The following is a 25,306-nucleotide window of genomic DNA, read 5'->3' as shown; positions in this document are numbered from 1 at the left end:
CCACCTTAGAGCAGGCCTCGAACTTGTATTTTTTTCTTCCTAGATCCATGAGGCTGTCAGTAACTTTTTAGCCCCTTAGCTACCTTTTCTGAAATCAGCAGACATACCCCTGAGGAAAAGTGTCCCCACATATCAGGCTTGCTCCTCTGGGCTTCCTTCTCATCCTATATCATGGTTCCAGAATTCTGGATTACCTTCTTGGTTCTCTGCCGCCTTCAGATAGATTTTCCACCCTAGATTTTCTGCTTTTTCAACCAGAATATTAATCCAAATTACCTAGTGTACCTTTACTATAAGAAGAAAGCCTTCTTTTAGTTTCCTAACCTATTTTTCTGGATGGCAGCTATTCCAAGCATGCTCAGTTTCAAGAAGGAAAGTGTAGCCCCCGTTTAGATGATGCTGATTTTGCACATCTTATGATTCATGTTATAAACCCTGAGAAGCCCTTCCAAGTATGTCTCTTTGTACAAACTCTGAGAGATACAGAGACCGTGAATCATACCAGGTATTAAATAAAATGGAATTTAAAATTAAAAGCAGAGCTTCTGGGTTGGTGGACAAATGAAGGTGCTGCCCCCCCCAATTAATTAAATTCAAGCAAAGAAAAAAGTTAATTAATTATTGGGTAGAATGTTATTAACTAAAGCAAATGTCATGAACAGGGGAAGGAGAAAAGCACAAAATGGCCTGAAAGGACCAGGGCTAGTACAGTCAGATACACAGTGGTTTTTCACCTGATGCAGGACCCCACTGACCTAGGGGATAGATGAGAATGTTTGTGGGGGGCTCATAGTATTAATGGACCTTAATCCATAGTATTAATGGATGCTAAATGCAAGGAGAGGGGCATTCTGAAGAACAGAGAATTCTCTTGCCCTTCATGCCAGTAGTATGAAAAAAATGTAGAGATAATTTAAGTTTCTGGTGTTATCTTTCTCCAGAGAGCATTTATCTTTGCTTCTGCAACCAGACACTGGTAGAGCAAGAAGATTTGTATAAAGTTATTGTATTACTTAGAGTAGACTAAGAATCCCCAAATTCTGATACTTAAGAAGAAATTCGTTTCTCATTCATATAGCAATCTAGGACAGTTTGCATAATAATCTAGGACAGTTGTTCACAGTTGGGACTACTCTCTTCCTCACACTGATTTAAGACCTAGGTTGCTTCCACTTTGCAGGTCTTCTGTCTCCTAGGACCTTGTCATTATATGCATGGGTGAAGCGGGATGACCATCCAGATTCCAGCTGGCAGAAAGGGAAAGAAAGCATGGAGGGGGTATATAGCTGTCTTCCAGGTTCTAGCCTAGAGGTGGCACACCTTACTTTTTCCCCTTCCATTAATGAGAACTTAGTCATGTGGTCACATGTAGCTGAGTAGGGGCTAGGACATGTAATCTAACTAAGTACCCTGGTAGAATAAGATATAACATATCTTGGTGGACAGCTGACAAGCTCTATCACAGCTGTAATGAAAAATATGTGTAGAAAAATAATAAAAGGTAGAATTTAGTTTGGGCAGCTCTCAAGTGCCAGGTCAAGTTTGGACTTTGCCCTATAACTACAAGGAAAGCCAGTAACTGTTTCTGAGCAGGGGAGTGGAATGATTGGGATAATTATTCTGGCAATTGTGGGCAAAAATATTGCTATTACAGGAGTCCAGAAGTAAGAAATAAGATAGTAAGCAAGTGTGATGGCTGGGGGAAGGGGAAAGAGGAGACAAAATGCACCGATGTTGTTAGGGACACACGGAATGTCAGGTATTGACAGCTAACAGGTCTTGAGCACTTTGCATTTATTAACTTATTTAATTCTCAGAAAAATCCTTACTATCCCCATTCTACTAATGAGGAAACTGAGACTTGGGATGTAGTTGAGATAGAAGCCAAGTCATAGTAAGAGTTAAAGAAAAAGACTCTGACAAGTACAGGTTTCTGGTAACTGACTGTACTGCTGAACTGAATGAATGAGCATTTTCAGAACTCTCATGGAAAACTGATGAACTCATAAAAGTGCTAACAAAAGATCAAGATGAAAAAAAATTAATTACATGGGACTGAGTGAGCTGATGAGGATGATTATAATTTTTGTGACTTTGTTTGAATAAAAAGAAAGAGAGATACATGAGTGATTAGGAAATATGGGCAGCATTTGTAGATTGCTCTGAATAAGTTTGTCCATGAAGGTAGGAAAGAGACAAGACATTAGATGATAGAGAAACATCATCAAGTAACCATAACAGCTCTAACCTTTATTGAGCACTTCCTGTATGTCGACTGCTGATCGAAGTTCTATATGCAGATTCTCTCATTTAGTCCATTTTATAGGTAAGACGACATAATTTGTCCAAAGTCACAAAGCTAGTAAATGGCAGGGCTGGAAATGTTTTCTTCAAGAGTGGAGTGAGCTATCCATTCGAAATCCAGCTCAAATTCTTTCTCTGTCTAGTTTCACCAGGTGCTCCACCCATATTCTCTCTCTTCCTGCCCCCCAACCCTCTCTTGCCCATACTCTTCTGTGTTTCTCTTAATACATTTTTACTTGTGCCAGACATTTTAGCACTTAATTATTGCCTAGTAGTTTCCTGTATCTTGGCTGTATTTAAGCTTTTTAGGTCAGTGACCATCTTTTCTCCTTTGCCTGTTTTCTTAAGAGTTCCCGGTACAATGCCTGGCATGTAGAACACATTTGAAAAATATCTGTTTGTGACATTGAGTATTTTGTTGATTTAAATATTCCAATAAAAAGTTAAGGATGTATTTATTTAGGTAAGTTTGTATTAATTAGTCACACATGAATCCTTTCATTTGATTCATTTTCTTAAATAGTGTTTCCTAGATTTGCTGCCATTTAGCTATTAACATACTGATTATAGAGGATTGTTTCCCATGCCTTCTAAACTTCAATATGATAATCTTGTATTAAATATGTCTTCCACTTTCTTAACAGGTAGATGCTGGCTGGATTGGATTTTGGTCCATAGTTGGAGGCTGTGTTGTTGGAATAGCTATGGCAAGGTGAGAATATTTTATGTTAAACATGTGAGTGGGCAGAACCAAAAAAAGCCCAAAGGGAGACTTCACTCCCCTAGATAAACATTAAAATTGAAGGAAAAGTAAAACAGGCAAAAGTCAGATAAGGGCACTTGTTCAGGCTATAAGAAAATTCACATGCAGTAGGTAGAATTGCTGCTACAAGAAACCTTCACAGGAGTAGTCCATCCTAAAATGTTTTTGGAGACTAGAGATGTATTTCCAGTATAATTAAGCTGGCTTTCTCCATATTATTAGAGAGCAACATCTACAAATGGGACCCAAGGAAAGAGTATACAATAATAAAGGCAAATTGATAGTTTTTGAGATTAGAAAAGAATTGAAAGGAATCATTCATGAGCATCTCTAGAACTTTCCCTGAAAAGTCAGTATCCTGATTAGCAGATATTTATTTCTGGTCAATTTTGGCAGGTATGATGCTATAGTTACCACATTTTGACGAAAAATGTCCATAAAGACTTAGAGTTTCATCAAACTCCCTCTGATCTTAACCATTATGACAACACATTTTAAGAACGAAACAGAAGAAGGAAAAAGCCTCATTTATTCTGAAAAAAGAAAAGAATGAAAATGTCACTCATGTAGGTAACTACCTATAAAACTTGGTGTTTCCAGTGAGATAATATTCTTTCACTTTCCAAATCATTTTACCCTGTTTAATCAAAAACAAAATTGGACAGTCAACTTTAGCAGGAATGGGAGAATCTAATTACATATTTGGGGAGATCAAATAAGATATGTGAAGCACCTTGCTGTCTAAATATTTAAACACAGTTGACACAGGATAATATTATATCTAAACCTTACAGTTTGCCTAGTGTTTCTGGGCTAATGAAAGAATAAATTGTCACTGTAATTTCTAAATCACTTTATCTGAGGTTTTTATAAGTTAGAAAAATATGAGGATAAAATCGAAAAGCTGACGAATAGGAGCATAGCTATTGGTAGGAAATCACTACACTGATACTAGAATACACTGACCTATCACATTTGATAAGAATCATATCTAATTTTTCTAATTAAATCTCCAAGCCAATGATAGCGAGTCATCATTTACCAAATCCTTTTCTGAGCACCACATAGGTCAAAGAGGGACACATTATGTATCAGAAATGACATCTCAAATGCTCCTTTCTCTTCATTTTGTTCTACAAACCCTTAATTTTAACTATATGGAAAAGTTAGAATGAGGACGTTTCTGTTTTTAAATTGTTGAAATGGCAGTTCTAAAAAGTACTGCCCTTACTCTGGGATCCAAAATCAATTGTAGGTATCTCCTAAGCCTAAAATCAATTTTTAGATTATATTCAAAACAGCCTTTTTGGGATCCCTAGAACAGAATCTCCTTATAGATATGAGTGCGTTTTTTTTGTGATTATATTACTAAAGGTTACTACTAAATGTAATACTTTGGTCCTAACTGTACACTTTGATGGTATAAGCCCATTTGAAAGGACTACATATCTAAAATTGGTAGACCAGAGTAGTCAGTTTATTCTTGTGTGATCAGGCCCTGGAAAACTTACTCACTGTTCAACTTCACTCAATTCTGATTGTACCAGAAAACTTCTATTCTCTCATACCTGGCCATCTGCCCATCTGACAAGTAAGTTCATGCAGAAAAGTGGTGAGCATGGAATTATAACAAAGCATTTGGATTTTCTTGAGGGGCATTTCCATCAAGCTGTGGAACCTTTTTCAGAGTACATAAGAATTTTCTGTTTGTGAACTTTCATAATAGAGAGCTAACCAAAGTCACTAGGCAAAGGTGCATCCATTTTTCCCACCAAAAGGTGGCATCAGCTCTCATAGGAAGTCGTTTTAGTCTAGATAACACTTTACAAACATGATTAACCACATCACATTAAATAAGTGCAAAATGGAAGATAGTATTGCAAGTCATATAATTACAGTAGAAATTAAAATCAATTTAAAAAACAGAGAAAACGTGGTATATGTTGTATTTGGGATGGGATCAGTTTTTCTACAATAGGAACAATTCTGAAGGACAGAGTAAGCTGTGTACAGGCACAGCAAGAGGACTGTGCTTATATAATCAACGGTTCATCAGTAGATGAGGAAAAACAGTTGGCAAATGGAAAACTTTTTGGTCATCACTAAACGATAAGCATCTCAACCAAGAGTTTCATGTTAATTCAAGACAAAGCAGGATTTTTGAGAACTTAAAATGCTGTGAAACATTATACACAAATTTTGTAGAATAAATTCACTATTCTAGAGCTATGTTCTTGCTCTTACAAAGCTTATAGTCTGATAGGGAAGACAAACAATAAATGCAAAAACAAGAGAAATTCCAATAGAGTTAAATGCTATAGAGAAAATAGAGTGTGGAGTTGGGATGGGGAGGGCTTCCTCCACAAGCATGGAGAGCCTTCCTGAACTGAGACCCAAATGACCTGAACAATAAGCAAGAGTAAGTCATTTGACGATCTGGGGGTACCAGCATTCCAGGACAGGTGCAGAAGCTACCGTTGCTGTGGGAAACAACCGTAGCATGTAGGAGAAACAGAAACAGGGCTGTGCAGCTGGAGAATAATAAGGCAAAGGGAAAGTGGAGGCAGAGACCAGGTCGTATAGGACCCCAAAGGCTCTGGTGTAACCATTTGTATTGGTTCTCTAGGTGAGTTTGAATTTTGGGAGAGCCATCTTTGCAAGTTTACATCAACAAGTTAGCCTGTTTTCTAAAACTAGGGCAATATGTGCTCATTATAGGATGTTTGGAAATTATAGAAAATATATATAAAGAAAGTAAAGTGGCAATTTAAAACTCAGAATCCATCCTGTAACTTACAAATCCAGAACAGAGATCACATTTTATGTGTTTTGTAAGAGAAAAAAGAACGCATTTATCACGAAGCAACATTTATCACAAACACAGAAATTGTATTGGTTTAAAAAAATCAAAAAACTTGCGTTTAAAAGCATTGAAATTTTTTCAAGAAATTATTGTTTAATGAAAACGTGTCATTGATGTAAATGGTATTTTAAAAATCCATCTAGCATTAATAGAACATTGTTTCTTTTCAGGTTTGCAGATTTTATCAGGGGTATGCTGAAACTAATTCTTCTCCTCCTGTTTTCTGGGGCTACACTATCATCCACGTGGTTCACCCTGACCTGTTTGAACAGCATCACACACCTGCCTTTAACCACAGGTGAACACAGACTGTTTTGAACTTTGAATAAATAGTTTCAGTTTATAGAAGTATATACACACTGACAGTAGGACTTTTCCCATAGTAATTGTTAAATATACAAAAGGGTCTCCCTTGCTAGCCATCAGACCATCATCCCATCTAAAAAGAGCTCAAGAAATAACTAAAAACATTTCCATTGGATTTTGCATATGGAAATGTGTAATCTTTAGCCTAAGCTTATATGGCATGGAAAAGCTTATATTCTTTTAAAAATCATATCAGAGCATAATACAAGTATTTTTTATCTGGTTTATAGCCATTACATGATTGTTAAACAGGAAGGAAAATGAACATGAACAGAGGCAAAAAGCTATGATGTTTCAAGTACACACCAGTAAAATTCTCTGAATGAGCACCTATAGGTTTATTTTCTATTTAGCCTTTTTAAAAATTTTTTATTCAGTTTATTTAAACTAAAAACAAAAACCAAACAGTTCACCATTTCTCCTACCGCCCCACCCACCTCTTGCAACCACCAGTCTGTTCTCTGTTTCTGTGAGCTTGGTTTGTTGGGTTTTTTTGTTTGTTTGTTTTTGATTCCATATATAAGAGAGATCATACAATATTTGTCTTTCTCTGTCTGACTTACTTCACTTAGCATAATATCCTCAAGATCTAAACATGTCACAAATAGCAAGATTTCATTCTTTATGGCTGAATAATATTCTATTGCATATATATTCCACAATTTCTTTATCCATTCATCCATTGATGGACACTTAGGTTGTTTCCATATCTTTGCTATTGTAAATAATGCTGCAGTGAACGGGGGTGGGGTGTAGATATCTTTTTGAGATAGTGATTTCAGTTCCTTCAGATAAGAAATGGAATTGCTGGATCATATGGTAGTTCTGTTTTTAGTTTTTTGAGGAACCTTCATACTGTTTTCCATAGTGGCTGTATCAATTTACATTCCCACCAACAGTGTAGGAGGGTTCCCTTTTCTCCACATCCGTGCCAACACTTGTTATTTCTTGTCTTATTGGTAATAGCCATTCTGACACGTGTGAGGTAATATCTCGTTGTGATTTTGATTTGTGTTTCCCTGATGATTAATGATATTGAACTTCTTTTATGTGTCTGTTGTCCATCTGTATGTCTTCTTTGGAAAAATGAGTATTCAGATCTTCTGCCCATTTTTTAATTGCATTGTTTGCTTTTTGGTACTCAATTGTATGAGTTCTTTGTATATTTTGGATATTAACCCCTTATCAGATATATGGTTTGCAATTTTCTCCCATTCAGTAGGTTGCGTTTTCATTTGTTGATGGTTTCCTTTGCTGTGCAGAAGCTCTTTAGTTTGATATAGTCCCAGTTGTTCATTTTCACTTTTGTTCTTTCGCTTTTGGTGTCAGATTCAAAAAATTATTGCCAAGACCTATGTCAAGGAACTTACTGCCTATATTTTATTCTAGGAGTTTTATGGTTTCAGGTCTTACATTCAAGTCTGTGATCAATTTTGTGTTAATTTTTGCATATGGTGTAAGATAGTGGTCCAAGTTCATTCTTTTGCATGTGGTTGTCCAGTTTTCCTAATATCATTTATTGAAGAGTCTGTCCTTTCCCCATTGCATAGTCCTGGCTTTTTTGTTGTAAATTAATTGACCATAAGTGTGTAGGTTTACTTCTGGGCTCTCTGTTCTGTTCCATTGATCTATGTCTCAGTTTTTATGCCAGTACTATACTATATTAATTACTATAGCTTTGTAATATTGTTTGAAATCAGGGCATGTGATGCCTCCAGCTTTGTTCTTCTTTCTCAAGGTTGCTTTAGCTCTCCGGGGTCTTTTATGGTTCCACACAAATTTGGGGATTGTTTGTTCTATTTCTGTGAAAAATGCCATTGGAATTTTGATAGGGATTGCTTTGGGTAGTATGGACATTTTAACAATAGTAATTCTTCCAATCTATGAGCACAGAATATCTTTCCATTTATTTTTGTCTTCTTCAGTTTCTTTAATTAATGTCTTTAAGTTTTCAATATACAGATCTTTCACCTCCTTGGTTAATTTTATTCCTAGGTATTTTATTATTTTGATATAATTGTAAATGGGATTTTTTTCTTCATTTCTCTTTCAGATAGTTCATTACTAGTGTAGAGAAATGCAAGATTTTTCTATTGATTTTGTAGCCTACAATTTTACTGAATTTATTAGTTCCAACAGTTTTTCTTTTTAAAGGATAACAAATGGCCTTTAAACTTTTGTTCTTTAAAGACTAGTCCTTTGTTTTATTAATTAATTTATTTATTTTTGCTGTGTTGGGTCTTCATTTCTGTGTGAGGGCTTTCTCTAGTTGTGGCAAGCGGAGGCCACTCTTCATCACGGTGCGTGGGCCTCTCACCATCGAGGCCTCTCTTGTTGCGGCTCACAGGCTCCAGACGCGCAGGCTCAGTAGCTGTAGCACACAGGCTTAGTTGCTCCGTGGCATGTGGGATCCTCCCAGACCAGGGCTCGAACCCATGTCCCCTGCATTAGCAGGCAGATTCTCAACCACTGCTCCACCAGGGAAGCCCCCAACAGTTTTTTGATGGAGTCTTTAGGATTTTCTGTATATAATATGTCATCTGCAAATAGTGTCAGTTTTGCTTCTTCCCAGTTTAGATACCTTTTTTTTTTCTTGCCCAATTGCTGTGACTAGGACTTCCGAATATCACGTTGAATAAGAGTGGGGAGAGTGATTATCCTTGTCTTGTTCCTGATCTTAGAGGAAAAGCTTTCAGCTTTTTACCATTGAGTATAATGTTAACTGTGATCTTGTCATATATGACCTTTATTACATTGAGATACATTCCCTTTTTACCTGCTGTGTTGAGCATTTTTATCATAAATGGGTGTTGAATTTTGTCAAATGCTTTTTCTCTATTGGGATGATCACATGATTTTTATCCCTTCATTTTGTTAATGTGGTGTATCACATTGACCGATTTGCAGATGTTGAACCAGCCTTGAGTCCCTGGAATAAATCTCACTTGATCATGGTGTATGATCCTTTTAATGTATTGTTGAATTTGGTTTGCTATTTTGTTAAGGATTTTTGCATCTGTATTCATCAGGGATATTGGCCTGTAATTTTCTTTTTTTGTGGCATCCTTATCTGGTTTTGGTATCAGGATAATGCTGGCCTTGTAAAATGTATTTGGAAGTTTCCCCCTCTTCTGTTTTCTGGAAGAGTTTGAAAAGGATTGGTATTAGTTCACCTCTGAAAGTTTGGTAGAATTCACCAGTGGAGGCTTGTGGTCATGGACCTTTCTTTGTTGAGAGGTTTTTGATTACTGATCCAATCTCCTCCTAGTAACTGATCTGTACAAGTTTTCTATTTCATTGCAATTCAGGCTTTGTAGGTTGTATATTTCTAGAAACTTATACATTTCTTCTAGGTTGTCTATTTTGTTGGCATATAATTATATCATAGTAGTCTCTTGTCCTTTGTGTTTCTGTGGTATCAGTTGCAACATCTCTTTTATGTCTGATTTTATTTATTTGAGTCTGCTCTCTTTTTTTCTTGGTGAGTCTAGCCAAGGAGTATAATATAGGCAGTTTACTTATTATTAGCTCATCTAATTGACCTGAAACCTTTATAGCTGCAGTTGTTTTTAATTGTTATTAGTATCATTTGGGGGTCTATATTAGTCTTTCTATGGCTGCTGTTAATAAGCTACCACAAACATAGTGGCTTAAAAAAACACCAATTTATTATCATATATTTCTGTAAGTTAGAAGTCCAACTCGAGTCTCCCGAGGCTAAAATCAAAATGTGGGCAGACACTAGGGAAGAATTTGTTTCGTTGCCTTCTCTAACTTCTAGAGGCTGTCCACATTCCGTGGCTCATGGCTCCCTGCATCCATCTGTAAAGCTGGCAACAGCAGGTCAAGTCCTTCTTATATTGCATCTCATATTGCATTGTTCCTTCCTTCCAAGGTAACATCTTCCTCTGAACTTCATAGTCTGCCTCCTTCTTCTACTTTTAAGGATCCTTGTGATTACATTGGGTCTACCCAGGTAATCCAGGATAATCTCCCAATTTTAAAATCAGCTGATTAGCAACCTTAATTCCATCTGCAGCCTTAATACTTTCTGCCAGGTATGGAAACATATTCACAGTTTCCAGGAATTCACACGTGAATATCTTTTGGGGGAAGGAGGGGACATCATTCCACACAGTAATAAGTGTGGAACAGGAAATGAGGGTGGCAGTGCCGTTCTGATTACAAGATTTGAGAAGTTGTGTAGTGCCTGTCAGATGTACACATCCCATTAGTAAGTAATTGTGGTTGTTTAAGAATGAAGTAAAAATCTATTTCTTTCAATATATGAGTATTTTTTAATGGCCACTAAATTGTTAGGATATATATATATTTATTAAATTGTTTGGACCTAACCATGTAATTAACAGAATTGTTAGCTATTTCCTTTGGCCTTGAGGCACCACTAAAAAATTACTGAGATACAAAGGGTGCTGAGAAGGAAGGTTTGGAAACCTCTGCTCTGTACCATCCTGCTGGGATTCCCTCTTTTCAGTGTTTATTGCTTTGCCTATAAATCCCAGTTGTCCAGAGTAATCTTTCTTTGGATACTTTGCACTTTTAATATACTAACATTCCTTCATTAGGGTTTTGAGCAATTTTGTCGAGTGTCCTGAGCCAGAATTTTTTATTATTCTGGTATAGTTTCAACTTTAGCAGCTGTACAACATTCTGGTGGAACAGTTTTAGTTTACAACTCTGTTTGTTCATAGCATTACACTCAGATTTTTTTTGTGATACTGTATGACATGTATGCATATGTTAGATTTCACAAGAATATAGTCGTGAGTACATGATGAACAGATTTGTTCCCTTGAATTAAGTGCAGAATATTCATTATAAGATAATATGTTCATTAAATTTCATGTATTTTCTATTTAACCTGATAAAATTAACAGTTTTATCTCTGGATGGAGGAGATTTAGTTTTTTACCTCCTTTTTTTTTGGCGGTATGCGGGCCTCTCACTGTTGCGGCCTCTCCCGTTGCAGAGCACAGGCTCCGGATGCACAGGCTCAGCGGCCATGGCTCACGGGCCCAGCCGCTCCGTGGCATGTGGGATCTTCCCGGACCGGGGCACAAAACCGCGTCCCCTGCATCGGCAGGCGGACTCTCAACCACTGCACCACCAGGGAAGCCCCTTACCTCCTTTTTTGTCTGGATTTGTAACACTGAATTTGTTTTACTTTTATAATCAGAAGACATATATATATATTTGAAAACTATGCATCATTTTATTTTTTTAACATCTTTATTGGAATATAATTGCTTTACAATGGTGTGTTAGTTTCTGCTTTATAACAAAGTGAATCAGGTATACATATACACATATCCTCATATCTCCTCCCTCTTGTGTCTTCCTCCCACCCTCCCTATCCCACCCCTGTAGATGGTCACAAAGCACTGAGCTGATCTCCCTGTGCTATGCGGCTGCTTCCCACTAGCTATCTATTTTACGTTTGGTAGTATATATAAGTCCATGCCACTCTCTCACTTCGTCCCAGCTTACCCTTCCCCCTCCCCGTGTCCTCAAGTCCATTCTCTACATCTGCGTCTTTATTCCTGTCCTGCCCCTAGGTTCTTCAGAACCTTTTTTTTTTTTTTTTTTTGGATTCCATATATATGTGTTAGCATATGGTATTTGTTTTTCTCTTTCTGACTTACTTCACTCTGTATGACAGACTCTAGGTCCACCCACCTCACTACAAATAACTCAATTTCATTTCTTTTTATGGCTGAGTAATATTCCATTGTACATATGTGCCACATCTTCTTTATCCATGCACCTGTCGGTGAACACTTAGGTTGCTTCCATCTCCTGGCTATTGTAAATAGAGCTGCAATGAACGTTGTGGTCCATGACTCCTTTTGAATTATGGTTTTCTCAGGGTATATGCCCAGTAGTGGGATTGCTGGGTCGTATGGTAGTTCTATTTTTAGTTTTTTAGGAACCTCCATACTGTTCTCCATAGTGGCTGTATCAATTTACATTCCCACCAACAGTGCAAGAGGGTTCCCTTTTCTCCACACCCTCTCCAGCATTTATTGTGAAAACTATGCATCTTTTTAAATCTTTAAAGAAAATTGATGTAATTGACCCCAGTCAAGACTGTTTTCCCATTCTGTCCTTAAAAATAATTATGTTGGACAGAAAGGAAAGCAGAATTCTAAATTAAATCAAGGCTAGAATTGATAGGTTGAGTTTGAGGTAGACATCTTAACCACTGAATTTATAAATTCTGCTATTTTGGAAAGTAAGTCTGTTTATTAATGTCACTTAGAAACTCCTGAAAGGCGCATTTTTTAATACCTTTATTGGAGTATAATTGCTTTACATTGTTCTATTAGTTTCTGCTCTACAAAGATGCATTTTTAACTTACAAATACACTGGGTTAAGGACTAAATTTGTTCACATACCTTCTCTGAATTATCATAGTATTCTTTTTCTCTTTCCTGATACCACTTAATAGTTACTTGAGTATATGTCTTATCTCCCTACCAGTCTGAAAATCTGGAGCATGCACTTTTGCCTTTTAAATTCTGACCCCCAACTCCCACCCCAGTACCTAGCATAAGCCCTGAATAATGAATGAATGAATGAAGTATATTTTGTCTCTATTTTGAATCTCAATAGATATGACTTATTGCCAATAATAGTCAGGAAGCTTAGCCACTCTGTTATTCAGCACTAGCTGTAAGAAGGCAAAAGGGCATATTTTAATGGAACAATGGAGAATTTGAATAAATCTGTCATAGATACTCTTACTGCCTTTGTAAAAATCTGACCTAATTCCTTTTAAGAAAAAAGATTTCATGAAAGGGAATGTACTACAAAATCTAATTATAGACACATCTAGACCTTTAGGCTGATATTTAAAGTCAGTAATGGCAAATTCATGTTTCTTTTTTTTACCAGAGTCATTCTTTTTTTAATCAGGAAAATGTCTAGTCTTTTTCCAGTTTCTAGCAAACTTAGTGTTTCTATTATTACTTTTTATAAATCAGAAGAATTTACATGAAAAGTGTTTGAAAATATACACATTAATTATAACTGTTGACATAATAAATTAAAAGCTATTAATTTTGTTCAACCCTTGTGTTATAAGTGCTACTACTGCTAGAACCTTCTAATGCAATCTTTCTGTAGTCCACTGATCTTGATATTACTGTTGCCATAGAAGAAAAGCTGGATCATTCCATTCTATCTAAAGGTGTACTATTTTGGTATATGTACTTGCTTACATACATCCTCTTGGAGGCTCTCAGTGGTATGCTTTTATTATTTCTTTAGGGAAACTCAATATTTAATATTGTATTATATCTTCATTAATTGAATTAGCTATAATAGAGCAGTAAATAAACTCATGACTAGATAATATGAGTCTCAAAATCTTGAAGCTTATGCTGTAAACAAAATTATGAAAATACATTATTCACCTTATCTGAGAACTAGATGTCTAGCCATGCTAGCCACAATTCACATGTCATTTTTCACTGAATAGATGAATACTTTGAAAATGACATTTTGAAAAATGTTAGCACTTTGGTGTTGAGTTTGCTGAAACAGTGTAATTTGACTGTTTAACAGAAGATGCTTTGGGGGAGGTTCTTCATCGAATGCAAGTTACTAAGATGCCATGATGGTGATGTCGGAAACAGATAATGGGTGGGGAGAATAAGGGGAGGTGATTAGCTAGATAGAAGCCCCTTGAGGGTGATAGCCGACTACAAGCTGGCTTTAAGTGATAATTGAAGAAAGGAAATATATTTGGTTGTATTGAAAAGCATGTGACATGTATAGGCTAGAGAGTAATCCTCTTAATATATTTTCATGCATTTTGCCTTTGTTAAGATAATTGTGTCCCATTTTAATAGCATGCAAAGAAATAAAAACATACACTTGCCCAAAAATGGGGAGAAATGAGAAAATTCAGAAAAGGATGAGCATGATTAAAGAAATGCACATTATTAAGGAAATTAGGGGTTTTAAACTTTAAAGAAAGAAGGCTAAGGAGCGAATTATTATTTTCAGTATGAACTAAAAGTGAATTACTCATGTTCATGACTGATTAAGAGGCAGAAATAGAACATGGATTAAAAGACGAGGATGGATTTGTGAAATGCTCAGATAAACGCTTCTTACTGAGGTCATGTAATGTTTATCCATGGAGATTTTCAAGAAGAGAAATAAGTCTTCAAGTAGAATTTGTGTTTCTTGAAGGTAGCGGGTTTGACCAGGTGATCAGTCAGTGTTCCATGAGTTAATAGTACATTGCCTTCTGCAGAACCATATGTCATTCTTTGGGAGCTTAAAGGTTACTGATAAACCTATACTACTTAGGATATCTGATTTCCCAACCAATCTCTACTCTGGGCCCACTGTTTCAAAGAATTATTAGTTGTGCTTCATTTCTGCAAGATAATAACTGTGCCTTCCAGTCATAAGGGACTCTAAACATAACTGTCAGTCTTTATAGGACTAAACTTTGCCACCAAAGGGACTAAACAAGGGACACCCACAAGGTAATAACACGTGGAAAGAAAACCATCACCATTAATGAATATTGCAGCAAAATATGCCCCCTTCTCTTTTGGAACCCCAGTTTCATTACTGCATATTTTATTTTACTTTATTTTATTTTATTCATTTATTTATTGTTATGGCTGCGTCAGGTCTTAGTGGTGGCACGCGGGATCTTTTATTGCGGTGCACAGACTTCTCTCCAGTTGTGGCATGCGGGTTTTCTCTTCTCTGGTTGAGGCACACGAGCTCAGTAGTTCTGGCACGCGGGATTAGTTTACCTGCAGCATGTGGGATCCCAGTTCCCCAATCAGGGATCGAACCCGCGTCCCCTGCATGGGAAGGCAGACTCTTCACCACTGGACCATCAGCGAACTCCCGTACTGCGTATTTTAATTAGTGATAGACCATGAAGGCCACAGTAATCATTTTTAGGAAGAAAATGTGAGGCTGAGAAGAAAGGCACAGCTCAATGATATAGAAATGTATATCAGTGTATGTGTCTATACATACATATGTATTCTATATATTCAACATGCCCAAAACATATGAAAAACTCTAGTTGGCAAACTTTTGAATGTTTACTGTTTGCCTTTACGTGTATGTCTTTATTTCCAAAAGGAGTATTTTCACTTGCAATATCAAGTTTAATTTAGTTTTTATACATATTTTTAATAAATGTCAAATCTAATAATCCCCAGTTAACTTTCCTAACTTTTATCATGAAATAAAAATTCAGTCAGTGTGTACAATAATAAAAATTTATCTAATAAAGTGTATTAATGTGATAAACCTACTACTTAGGGAAATTTCTTGATTCTAATCATTCAAATAATTTATGATAAAAATGTATTGTTATTTTATAATCCTTATTTCATATTTATAATGCTTCTTAATAAAACTGTAAAAAAAATTGCTATTATTCTTACCCACTAAGAAGCACCTTTTAGGTTTTTGTTTTTAATATCCTAGTTAAGCTCTTTACTTACATGTATCTAAATTTGTTATTGATCTACTTAAATAACTTGACCTGTTATTGATCTACCTTAGTCATCATCTGATATAACTTACTCAATAAATGAGTCTCTTCCATTACAATCCAGATGTATGTTCATATGACCACAACTTGAATGAAAACCTCCCTTGTTAATCAGCTCTGGGTCCTGGGAAATTCTTCCTCCTATCAAGCTATTACTTTTTGGAGCAACACAACTCCCACAGAGCAAGTCGGCCACCTCCCTCTTCTGTTGACAGCCCTCAGAACATTTGAATATGTCAGTCATGCCTGGATTTAGCCATTAATCTAAACATCCCCCAATTCTCAAAACCTTTCCTCATCAGACATAGATTCCACACCACCAACAAGCATAGTCAGTCTTCTAAACCTACCATAGCTTGTCAGGCTCCTCCTTAAACAGTATTACTAGAATTTGGCACACTTTCCCTGCTGCACTTGGCACCTAATGCTAGGAGGCTGTGGCTTCTCATAGCTTTTTTTGGTTTCTTTTAAAGAGAATAAAGTATAATTATCTTAACACTGTGCATATAAATGGCTGCTGAGCCCATAGCTGTCCATCATATTCCTTTAGATTAGGAATGATTTGAGGATAGAGTGTCCTATTTGCTGTTCCAGCGTAGCTGCTTTCATATAAGAGGCACTTGATAAATGCTTTTTTTTTTTTAATGGTTTTGAAGAAAGGCTTAAGCTAACTTTTCCCTATTATATACCTAAGCAATAATTTTTGGACCCATTTTACATTTATCATGATGAAATTTCATCTTTTTTGTCTGTACCCTTTTGGGGCTCTGTTTTTTATTCTGTCATCTGTCTTATGAGCAGTCACTTCCAGCTTCTGTGTGGAATACAGATTTGAGAAGCATTCCTTTTGTGTCAATACCATTGAATAAAAGAAATATTATAAAAGAAGAATTTTTTTTCAATCTGATACAGTGGCTTGGTGGAAAGCACGCTAGATTCTGTAGGCCTTAATTATACTATTGTTATTAGCACTGGTAATTTACATTGTTTCTATGTAAGTCATTTTGACTTTCAGAATTTCAGGCACTTCATCTTACTTTACCTGCCTCAAAGAGTTGATAGGATAGTCAAGTATGATAATATTTTTAAAAGCAGTTTTAAAAATGTTTTTAAAATTATATAAATTTAAGTCAGTGCTGAGTGGCAATACATCTTCACTGAAATTTTGTGATTTGTTTTATAACTACTGATCACCTAAGGTTTGAGTAAGTTGATTAATAAAAATGTATTCATACATAGTTTTACTTCCCTAAAGTTTAGTAATTTGGTTTGTCACTGGAGGCAGGGGTGGAGAGAAGAGTTCTTTCAGGGTTACGATCCAAGTCATATTCTTGAAATACAGCCTTTGTTACTGTATTTTGTGCTACAGAGGACTTTGTTTTTTGCAACTGAAATTATGAGCCTTTGAAATTATGAGCCTATGAAATTGTATCAGCTTCTTTGAAAAAAAAAATCTGTGTCAGCATTGTGTTTGTTCTGCTAACTTACGTTGACTTTTTTTTTTGGCGGTACGCGGGCCTCTCACTGTTGTGGCCTCTCCCGTTGCGGAGCACAGGCTCCGGACACGCAGGCTCAGCGGCCATGGCTCACGGGCCCAGCCGCTCTGCGGCATGTGAGATCTTCCCGAACCGGGGCACGAACCCGTGTCCCCTGCATCGTCAGGCGGACTCTCAACCACTGCGCTACCAGGGAAGCCCTTACCTTGACTTTTATTGAAAGGCAGTTTATTTTAATTTTAGTATCAGTACTATAGAAAGTCATGGAAATATTTAATGATCATGTATTGAACTTCTCTGATGAGCAGGAAGTTATCTTGTCTGCCTGACTTTTAATAGATGACATTCACCCACTGGATCTGCCAAACCAGTGTGTAAAGATACTGTATCAGACTCTTAACTGAAAATTCAAATGGAAGTCAAATTCAGACACATAATAATCTGGTTTTACTTTATGTATGTTCCAGAACACTGGGGAAAATATTAAATCAATCCTGACACAGCTACCTTTCCCCCATTCTGATTATGAAGATCTTAATTTAACCCTTTCCTGTGTAAATTTTTTTTAATTTATTTTTTTTATACAGCAGGTCCTTATTAGTCATTTTATACACATCAGTGTATACATGTCAATCCCAATCTCCCAATTCATTACACCACCACCACCACCCCACCCCTGCTGCTTTGCCCTCTTGGTGTCCGTACGTTTGTTCTCTACATCTGTGTCTCAATTTCTGCCCTGCAAACTGGTTCATCTCTACCATTTTTCTAGGTTCCACATATATGCGTTAATATATAATATTTGTTTTTCTTTTTCCAGCTTACTTCACTCTGTATGACAGTCTGTAGATCCATCCATGACTCTACAAATGACCCAGTTTCGTTCCTTTTTATGGCTGAGTAATATTCCATTGTATATATGTACCACACCTTCTTTATCCATTCATCTGTCAATGGGCATTTAGGTTGCTTCCATGACCTGGCTATTGTAAATAGTGCTGCAGTGAACATTGGGGTGCATGTGTCATTTTTTTTTTTTTTTTGCGGTACACAGACCTCTCACTGTCGTGCCTCTCCCGTTGCGGAGCACAGGCTCCGGATGCACAGGCTCAGCGGCCATGGCTCATGGGCCTAGCTGCTCCGCGTCATGTGGGATCTTCCCAGACCGGGGCACGAACCCGTGTCCCCTGCATCGGCAGGCAGACTCTCAACCACTGCGCCACCAGGGAAGCCCAGTAATTTCATTCTTTTACATGTAGCTGTCCAGTTTTCCCAGCACCACTTATTGAAGAGACTCTCTTTCCTCCACTGTATATCCTTGCCTCCCTTGTCATAGATTAATTGACCATAGGTGTGTGGGTTTATCTCTGGGCTTTCTATCTTGTTCCATTGATCTATATTTCTGTTTTTCTGCCAGTACCATATTTTCTTGATTACTGAAGCTTTGTAGTATAGTCTGAAGTCAGGGAGTCTGATTCCTCCAGCTCTGCTTTTTCCCTCAAGACTGTTTTGGCTATTTGGGGTCTTTTGTGTCTCCATTCAAATTTTAAGATTTGTTGTTCTAGTTCTGTAAAAAATGCCATTGGTAATTTGATACGGATTGTGTTGAATCTGTAGATTGCTTTGGGTAGTATAGTCATTTTCACAATATTGATTCTTCCAATCCAAGAACATGGTATATCTCTCCATCTGTTGGTATCATCTTTAATTTCTTTCATCAGTGTCTTATAGTTTTCTGTATACAGGTCTTTTGTCTCCCTAGGTAGGTTTATTCCTAGGTATTTTATTCTTTTTGTTTTTATGGTAAATGGGAGTGATCCTTAATCTCTCTTTCAGATTTTTCATCATTAGTGTATAGGAATGCAAGAGACTTCTGTGCATTAATTTTGTATCCTGCAACTTTACCAATTTCATTGATTAGCTCTAGTAGTTTCCTGGTGGCATCTTTAGGATTCTCTATGTATAGTATCATGTCACCTGCAAACAGTGACAGTTTGACTTCTTCTTTTCCAATTTGTATTCCTTTTATTTCTTTTTCTTCTCTGATTGCCATGGCTAGGACTTCCAAAACTATGTTGAACAATAATGGTGAGAGTGGACATCCTTGTCTTGTTCCTGATCTTAGAGGAAATGCTTTCAGTTTTTCGCCATTGAGAATGATGTTTGCTGTGGGTTTGTCATATATGGCCTTTATTATGTTGAGGTAGGTTCCCTCTATGCCCACTTTCTGGAGAGTTTTTATCATAAATGGGTGTTGAATTTTGTCAAAAGCTTTTTCTGCATATATTGCACTGATCATATGGTTTTTATCCTTCAGTTTGCTAATATGGTGTATCACATTGATTAAATTGCATATATTGAAGAATCTTTGCATTCCTGGGATAAATCCTACTTGATCATGATGTATGATCCTTTTAATGTGTTGTTGGATTCTGTTTGCTAGTGTTTTGTTGAGGATTTTTGCATCTATATTCATCAGTGATATTGGTGTGTCATTTTCTTTTTCTGTAGTATCTTTGTCTGGTTTTGGTATCAGGGTGATGGTGGCCTGATAGAATGAGTTTGGGAGTGTTCCTTCCTCTGCAATTTTTTTGGAAGAGTTTGAGAAGGATGGGTGTTAGCTCCTGTCTAAATGTTTGATAGAATTCACCTGTGAAGCCATCTTGTCCTGGACCTTTGTTTGATGGAAGACTTTTAATCACAGTTGCAATTTCATTACTTGTGATTGGTCTGTTCATAGTTTCTCTTTCTTCCTTGTTCAGTATTGTAAGGTTATACCTTTCTAAGAATTTGTCCAGGGCTTCCCTGGTGGTGCAGTGGTTGAGAGTCTGCCTGCTGATGCAAGGGACACGGGTTTGTGCCCCGGGTCGGGAAGATCCCACATGCCGCGGAGCGGCTAGGCCCGTGAGCCATGGCTGCTGAGCCTGCGCATCCGGAGCCTGTGCTCCGCAACGGGAGAGGCCACAACAGTAAGAGTCCCACGTACCACAAAGAAAAAAAAAAAAAAAAAAAAGAATTTGTCCATTTCTTCCAGGTTGTCCATTTTATTGGCATAGAGTTTTTTGTAGTAGTCTCTTAGGATGCTTTGTATTTCTGTGGTGTCTGTTGTAACTCCTCCTTTTTCATTTCTAATTTTATTGATTTGAGTCCTCTCCCTCTTTTTCTTGATAAGTCTAGCTCATGGTATATCAATTTTGTTTATCTATTCAAAGAACCAGCTTTTAGTTTTATTGATCTTTGCTATTGTTTTCTTTGTTTCTGTTTCATTTATTTCTACTCTGATCTTTATGATTTCTTTTCTTCTGCTAACTTTGGGTTTTGTTTGCTCTTCTTTCTCTAGTTACTTTAGGTGTAAGGTTAGATTGTTTATTTGAGATTTTTCTTGTTGTTTCTTGAGTATAGCTATAAACTTCCCTCTTAGAACTGCTTTTGCTGCATCCCATAGGTTTTGGATCGTCGTGTTTTCATAGTCATTTGTCTCTAGGTATTCTTTGATTTCCTCTTTGATTTCTTCAGTGATCTCTTGGCTATTTAGTAACGTATTGTTTAGCATCCATGTGTTTGTGTTTTTTACGTTTTTTTCCCTGTAATTCATTTCTAATATCATAACGTCATGGGCAGAAAAGATGCTTGATATGCTTTCAGTTTTCTTAAATTTACTGAGGTTTGATTTGTGACCCAAGATGTGATCTATCCGGGAGAATGTTCCGTGTGCACTTGAGAAGAAAGTGTAATCTGCTGTTTTTGAATGGAATGTCCTATAAATATCAATTAAATCTATGTGGTCTATTGTGTCATTTAAAGCTTGTGTTTCCTTATCAATTTTCTGTTTGGATGATCTCCATTGGTGTAAGTGAGGTGTTAAAGTCCCCCACTATTATTGTGTTATTGTTGATTTCCTCTTTTATAGCTGTTAGCAGTTGCCTTATGTATTGAGGTGCTCCTATGTTGGGTGCATATATATTTATAATAGTTATATCTTCTTCTTGGATTGATCCCTTGATCATTATGGAGTGTCCTTCCTTGTCTCTTGTAACATTCTTTATTTTAAAGTCTATTTTTTCTGATATGAGTATTGCTACTCCAGCTTTCTTTTGATTTCCATTTGCATGGAATATCTTTTTCCATCCCCTCACTTTCAGTCTGTATGTGTCCCTAGGTCTGAAGTGGGTCTCTTATAGGCAGCGTATATATGGGTCTTGTTTTTGTATCCATTCAGCAAGCCTGTGTCTTTTGGTTGGAGCATTTAATCCATTCACGATTAAGGTAATTATCAATATGTATGTTCCTATTACCATTTTCTTAATTGTTTTGGGTTTGTTTTAGTAGGTCCTTTTCTTCTCTTGTGTTTCCCACTTAGAGAAGTTCCTTTAGCATTTGTTGTAGAGTTGGTTTGGTGGTGCTGAATTCTCTTAGCTTTTGCTTGTCTGTAAAGCTTTTGATTTCTCCATCGAATCTGAATGAGATCCTTGCTGGGTAGAGTAATCTTGGTTGTAGGTTCTTCCCTTTCATCACTTTAAGTATATCATGCCACCCCCTTCTGGCTTGTAGAGTTTCTGCTGAGAAATCAGCTGTTAACCTTATGGGAGTTCCCTTGTATGTTATTTGTCATTTTTCCCTTGCTGCTTTCAATAATTTTTCTTTTCTTTAATTTTTGCCAGTTTGATTACTTTGTGTCTCAGCGTGTTTCTCCTTGGGTTTATCCTGTATGGGACTCTCTGCGCTTCTTGGACTTGGGTGGCTTTTTTCTTTCCCATGTTAGGGAAGTTTTCAACTATAATCTCTTCAAATATTTTCTCGAGTCCTTTCTCTCTCTCTTCTCCTTCTGGGACCCCTATAATGTGAATGTTGTTGCGTTTAATGTTGTCCCAGAGGTCCCTTAGGCTGTCTTCATTTCTTTTCATTCTTTTTTCCTTATTCTGTTCCGCAGCAGTGAATTCCACCATGCTGTCTTCCAGGTCACTTATCCGTTCTTCTGCCTCAGTTATTCTGTTTAATCTTTCTAGTGTAATTTTCATTTCAGTTATTGTATTGTTCACCTCTGTTTGTTTGTTCTTTAATTCTTCTAGGTCTTTGTTAAACATTTCTTGCATCTTCTCGATCTTTGCCTCCATTCTTTTTCCGAGGTGCTGGATCATCTTCACTATCATTATTCTGAATTCTTTTTCTGGAAGGTTGCCTACCTCTGCTTCATTTAGTTGTTTTTCTTGGGTTTTATCTTGTTCCTTCATCTGGTACATAGCCCTCTGCCTTTTCATCTTGTCTGTCTTTCTGTGAATGTGGGTTTTTTTCCACAGGCTGCAGGATTGTAGTTCTTGCTTCTGCTGTTTGCATTCTGGTAGATGAGGCTATCTAAGAGGCTTGTGCAAGTTTCCTGATGGGAGGGACTGATCGTGGGTAGAGCTGGCTGTTTCTCTGGTGGGCAGAGCTCAGTAAAACTTTAATCCACTTGACTGCTGATGGGTGGGTCTGGGTTCCCTCCCTGTTGGTTGTTTGGCCTGAGGCGACCCAACACTGGAGCCTCCCTGGGCTCTTTGGTGGGGCCAATGGAGGACTCTGGGAGGGCTCACGCCAAGGAGTACTTCCCAGAACTTCTGCTGCCAGTGTCCTTGTCCTCACAGTGAGACAGAACCACCCCCCGCCTCTGCAGGGGACCCTCCAACACTAGCAGGTAGGTCTGGTTCAGTCTCCCCCAGGGTCACTGCTCCTTCCCCTGGGTCCCAGTTCGCACACTACTTTGTGTGTGCCCTTCAAGAATGGAGTTTCTGTTTTCCCCAGCCCTGTCGAAGTCCTGCAGTCAAATCCCACTAGCCTTCAAAGTCTGATTCTCCAGGAATTCTTCCTTCCGTTGCCGGACCCCCAGGTTCAGAAGCCTGACGTGGGGCTCAGAACCTTCACTCCAGTGGGTGGACTTCTGTGGTATGTGTTCTCCAGTCTGTGAGTCACCCACCCACCAGTTATGTGATTTGATTTTACTATGATTGCGCCCCTCCTACTGTCTCATTGTGGCTTCTCCTTTGTCTTTGGATGTGGGGTATCTTTTTTGGTGAGTTCCAGTGTCTTCCTGTTGATGACTGTTCAGCAGTTAGTTGTGATTCTGGTGCTCTCATAAGAGGGAGTGAGAGCACGTTCTTCTACTCCACCATCTTGAACCAATCCCCTATGTGTAAATTATTTTGATTCTTTAGTTTCTACAGCAACAAGTGATTTCTGCATATATATCCAGCCAGTGTAAAACAACCTTGTGGTCATGATTTTTATAGTAATACAAGAAGAAAACACTGAGATTGAGAGAATTGAATGAAAATGCTTGGTTTTTTAATTTCTGGCCTCTGAAGTTATATCAGCAGTCTCATCCCACTTATCCTACATATAATAGGAATTCTAATAAATAAGGTGGGAATATTTATGTCAAGGATCTTGGACCAAGGCTGGGTTATATGGCTTCTGGGTGGTGTAGATATCTGGTGTGTGGGGCAGCTCACCCGCTGATAACCATTTCTGAGTCAGGGAGCTAACAAACCTGCATGAAGTCGAGTTGGATTAGCTGCCGATTCATTAGTTTGCAATGACATTTCTCTTTTTTTATTTTGTTAAGTAGGTAAGATATGCACATAGTAAAAACTAAATTCAAAAAGTAGGAAAAAGGTGTCCAATGAAAAATGTCTACTGTCCCATGGCCCCCAATTTCCCTCTCTAGAGGCAACCTTGAATGTCAGTTTCTTGAATTTTCCCAGAGAACTCTATACATTTACAAACAGGTGCATATGTGTGTGTGTGTTTGTATCCCTTACCACACTTTTCTGTACCTTTTTCGCTTATATATCTTTTGTTTTAAAGTGTTTCTCTTTATTAGCTTTAAAAACCTAGTGTGTTTTGTGTTTGGGGATAAATGCTGGGTGTATAATGACTAATAAGTTCTTAAAATTAATTAATAACTTTTATTAATTAATAATAATTTTAATTGGAGTATAGTTGATTTACGTTGTGTTAATTTCTGCTGTACAGCAAAGTGATTCAGTTACATATATATATATATATATATATTCTTTTTTTTAATCTTCTTTTCCTTTATGGTTTATCATAGGATACTGAATATAGTTCTCTGTGCTATATTCAGTGTTTTTTCATCTTAAACTTCTAGGCTCATCTGTTTTGGAGTCAGTAGTGGTCTCTGCTCTGGTTACCATGACTGACCATAAATTAGTATAAAGTGTTTTGTAGATAGAATACTCTATAAAGCTACCAGTGATACTCCATCCCTAGATTTCCTAATGTACCACTAATGAGTCATGTGTAAGAAGTGTTGATTGATTTGTGTGATCTATGTCCAGCAAATATACAGTGAGCATAAGGTATGGGGTTTTGTTTTGTTTTTAAGAAACTCTTGAAAAGTGCTTCATGTTTTACATGTGTTTATATCCATCAGGTGCTTCTCATTTAATCCTGTGAATAGCCTGGTCACTGCTTTAGCCAGCAATGCATTCTTTATTCACCATCATCCTTTTATTCTCTAGTTCCATGTGTCTTCTAATCAAAGAAACTCAAAGTAATCACCAGCTATTTGTGGTACTAGAATGTGTTAAATATTTTGTAATCCTGAAAGGCTACTGTAATTGGAGGAGGAAGTGTGAGTTGAGATTAATTAGAGAAATGCTGTTAGATGCTGTTACCTCTTCAACAATGTTAGGGATTGTTAATGATTGCAATCAGGTGTGGTAAATTCTGGTAATTTGATATGTTCTATGAATAATACATAACAGATTTAGGGTAATTCCCTCACTTTCTGCAGAGAAATATTTTTACTTAACAAATATTTTTATTAAAAATATTTTCCTGGTAACTTTAAGGTTAGAATAATTGCTACTCATTATCATCAGTGGGCATGATACTTATTAGTCTAAGGGGAGATGTTTTAGGTTTCTAAATAGGATATCATTTTTTCCTCATTGAT

At 37.1% G+C, this 25,306-nt stretch overlaps 1 protein-coding gene across 1 annotated transcript in view; it reads left to right on the top strand.

The window, feature by feature from the left end:
- The window catches only part of SLC49A4 (solute carrier family 49 member 4), an 86,859-nt gene that overhangs the window by 53,166 nt on the left and 8,387 nt on the right, over positions 1 to 25,306 (top strand). Inside the window, exons 6-7 of the mRNA XM_065876987.1 lie at positions 2,949 to 3,016; positions 6,101 to 6,228. Of these exons, the coding sequence (XP_065733059.1) occupies positions 2,949 to 3,016; positions 6,101 to 6,228 (196 nt within the window). The remainder of the gene's footprint in view (positions 1 to 2,948; positions 3,017 to 6,100; positions 6,229 to 25,306) is intronic.

This window comes from Phocoena phocoena, chromosome 4, assembly GCF_963924675.1.
Source record: "Phocoena phocoena chromosome 4, mPhoPho1.1, whole genome shotgun sequence".
Taxonomy (NCBI): Eukaryota; Metazoa; Chordata; class Mammalia; order Artiodactyla; family Phocoenidae; genus Phocoena; species Phocoena phocoena.
This window is presented reverse-complemented; position numbering and strand designations above follow the sequence as displayed.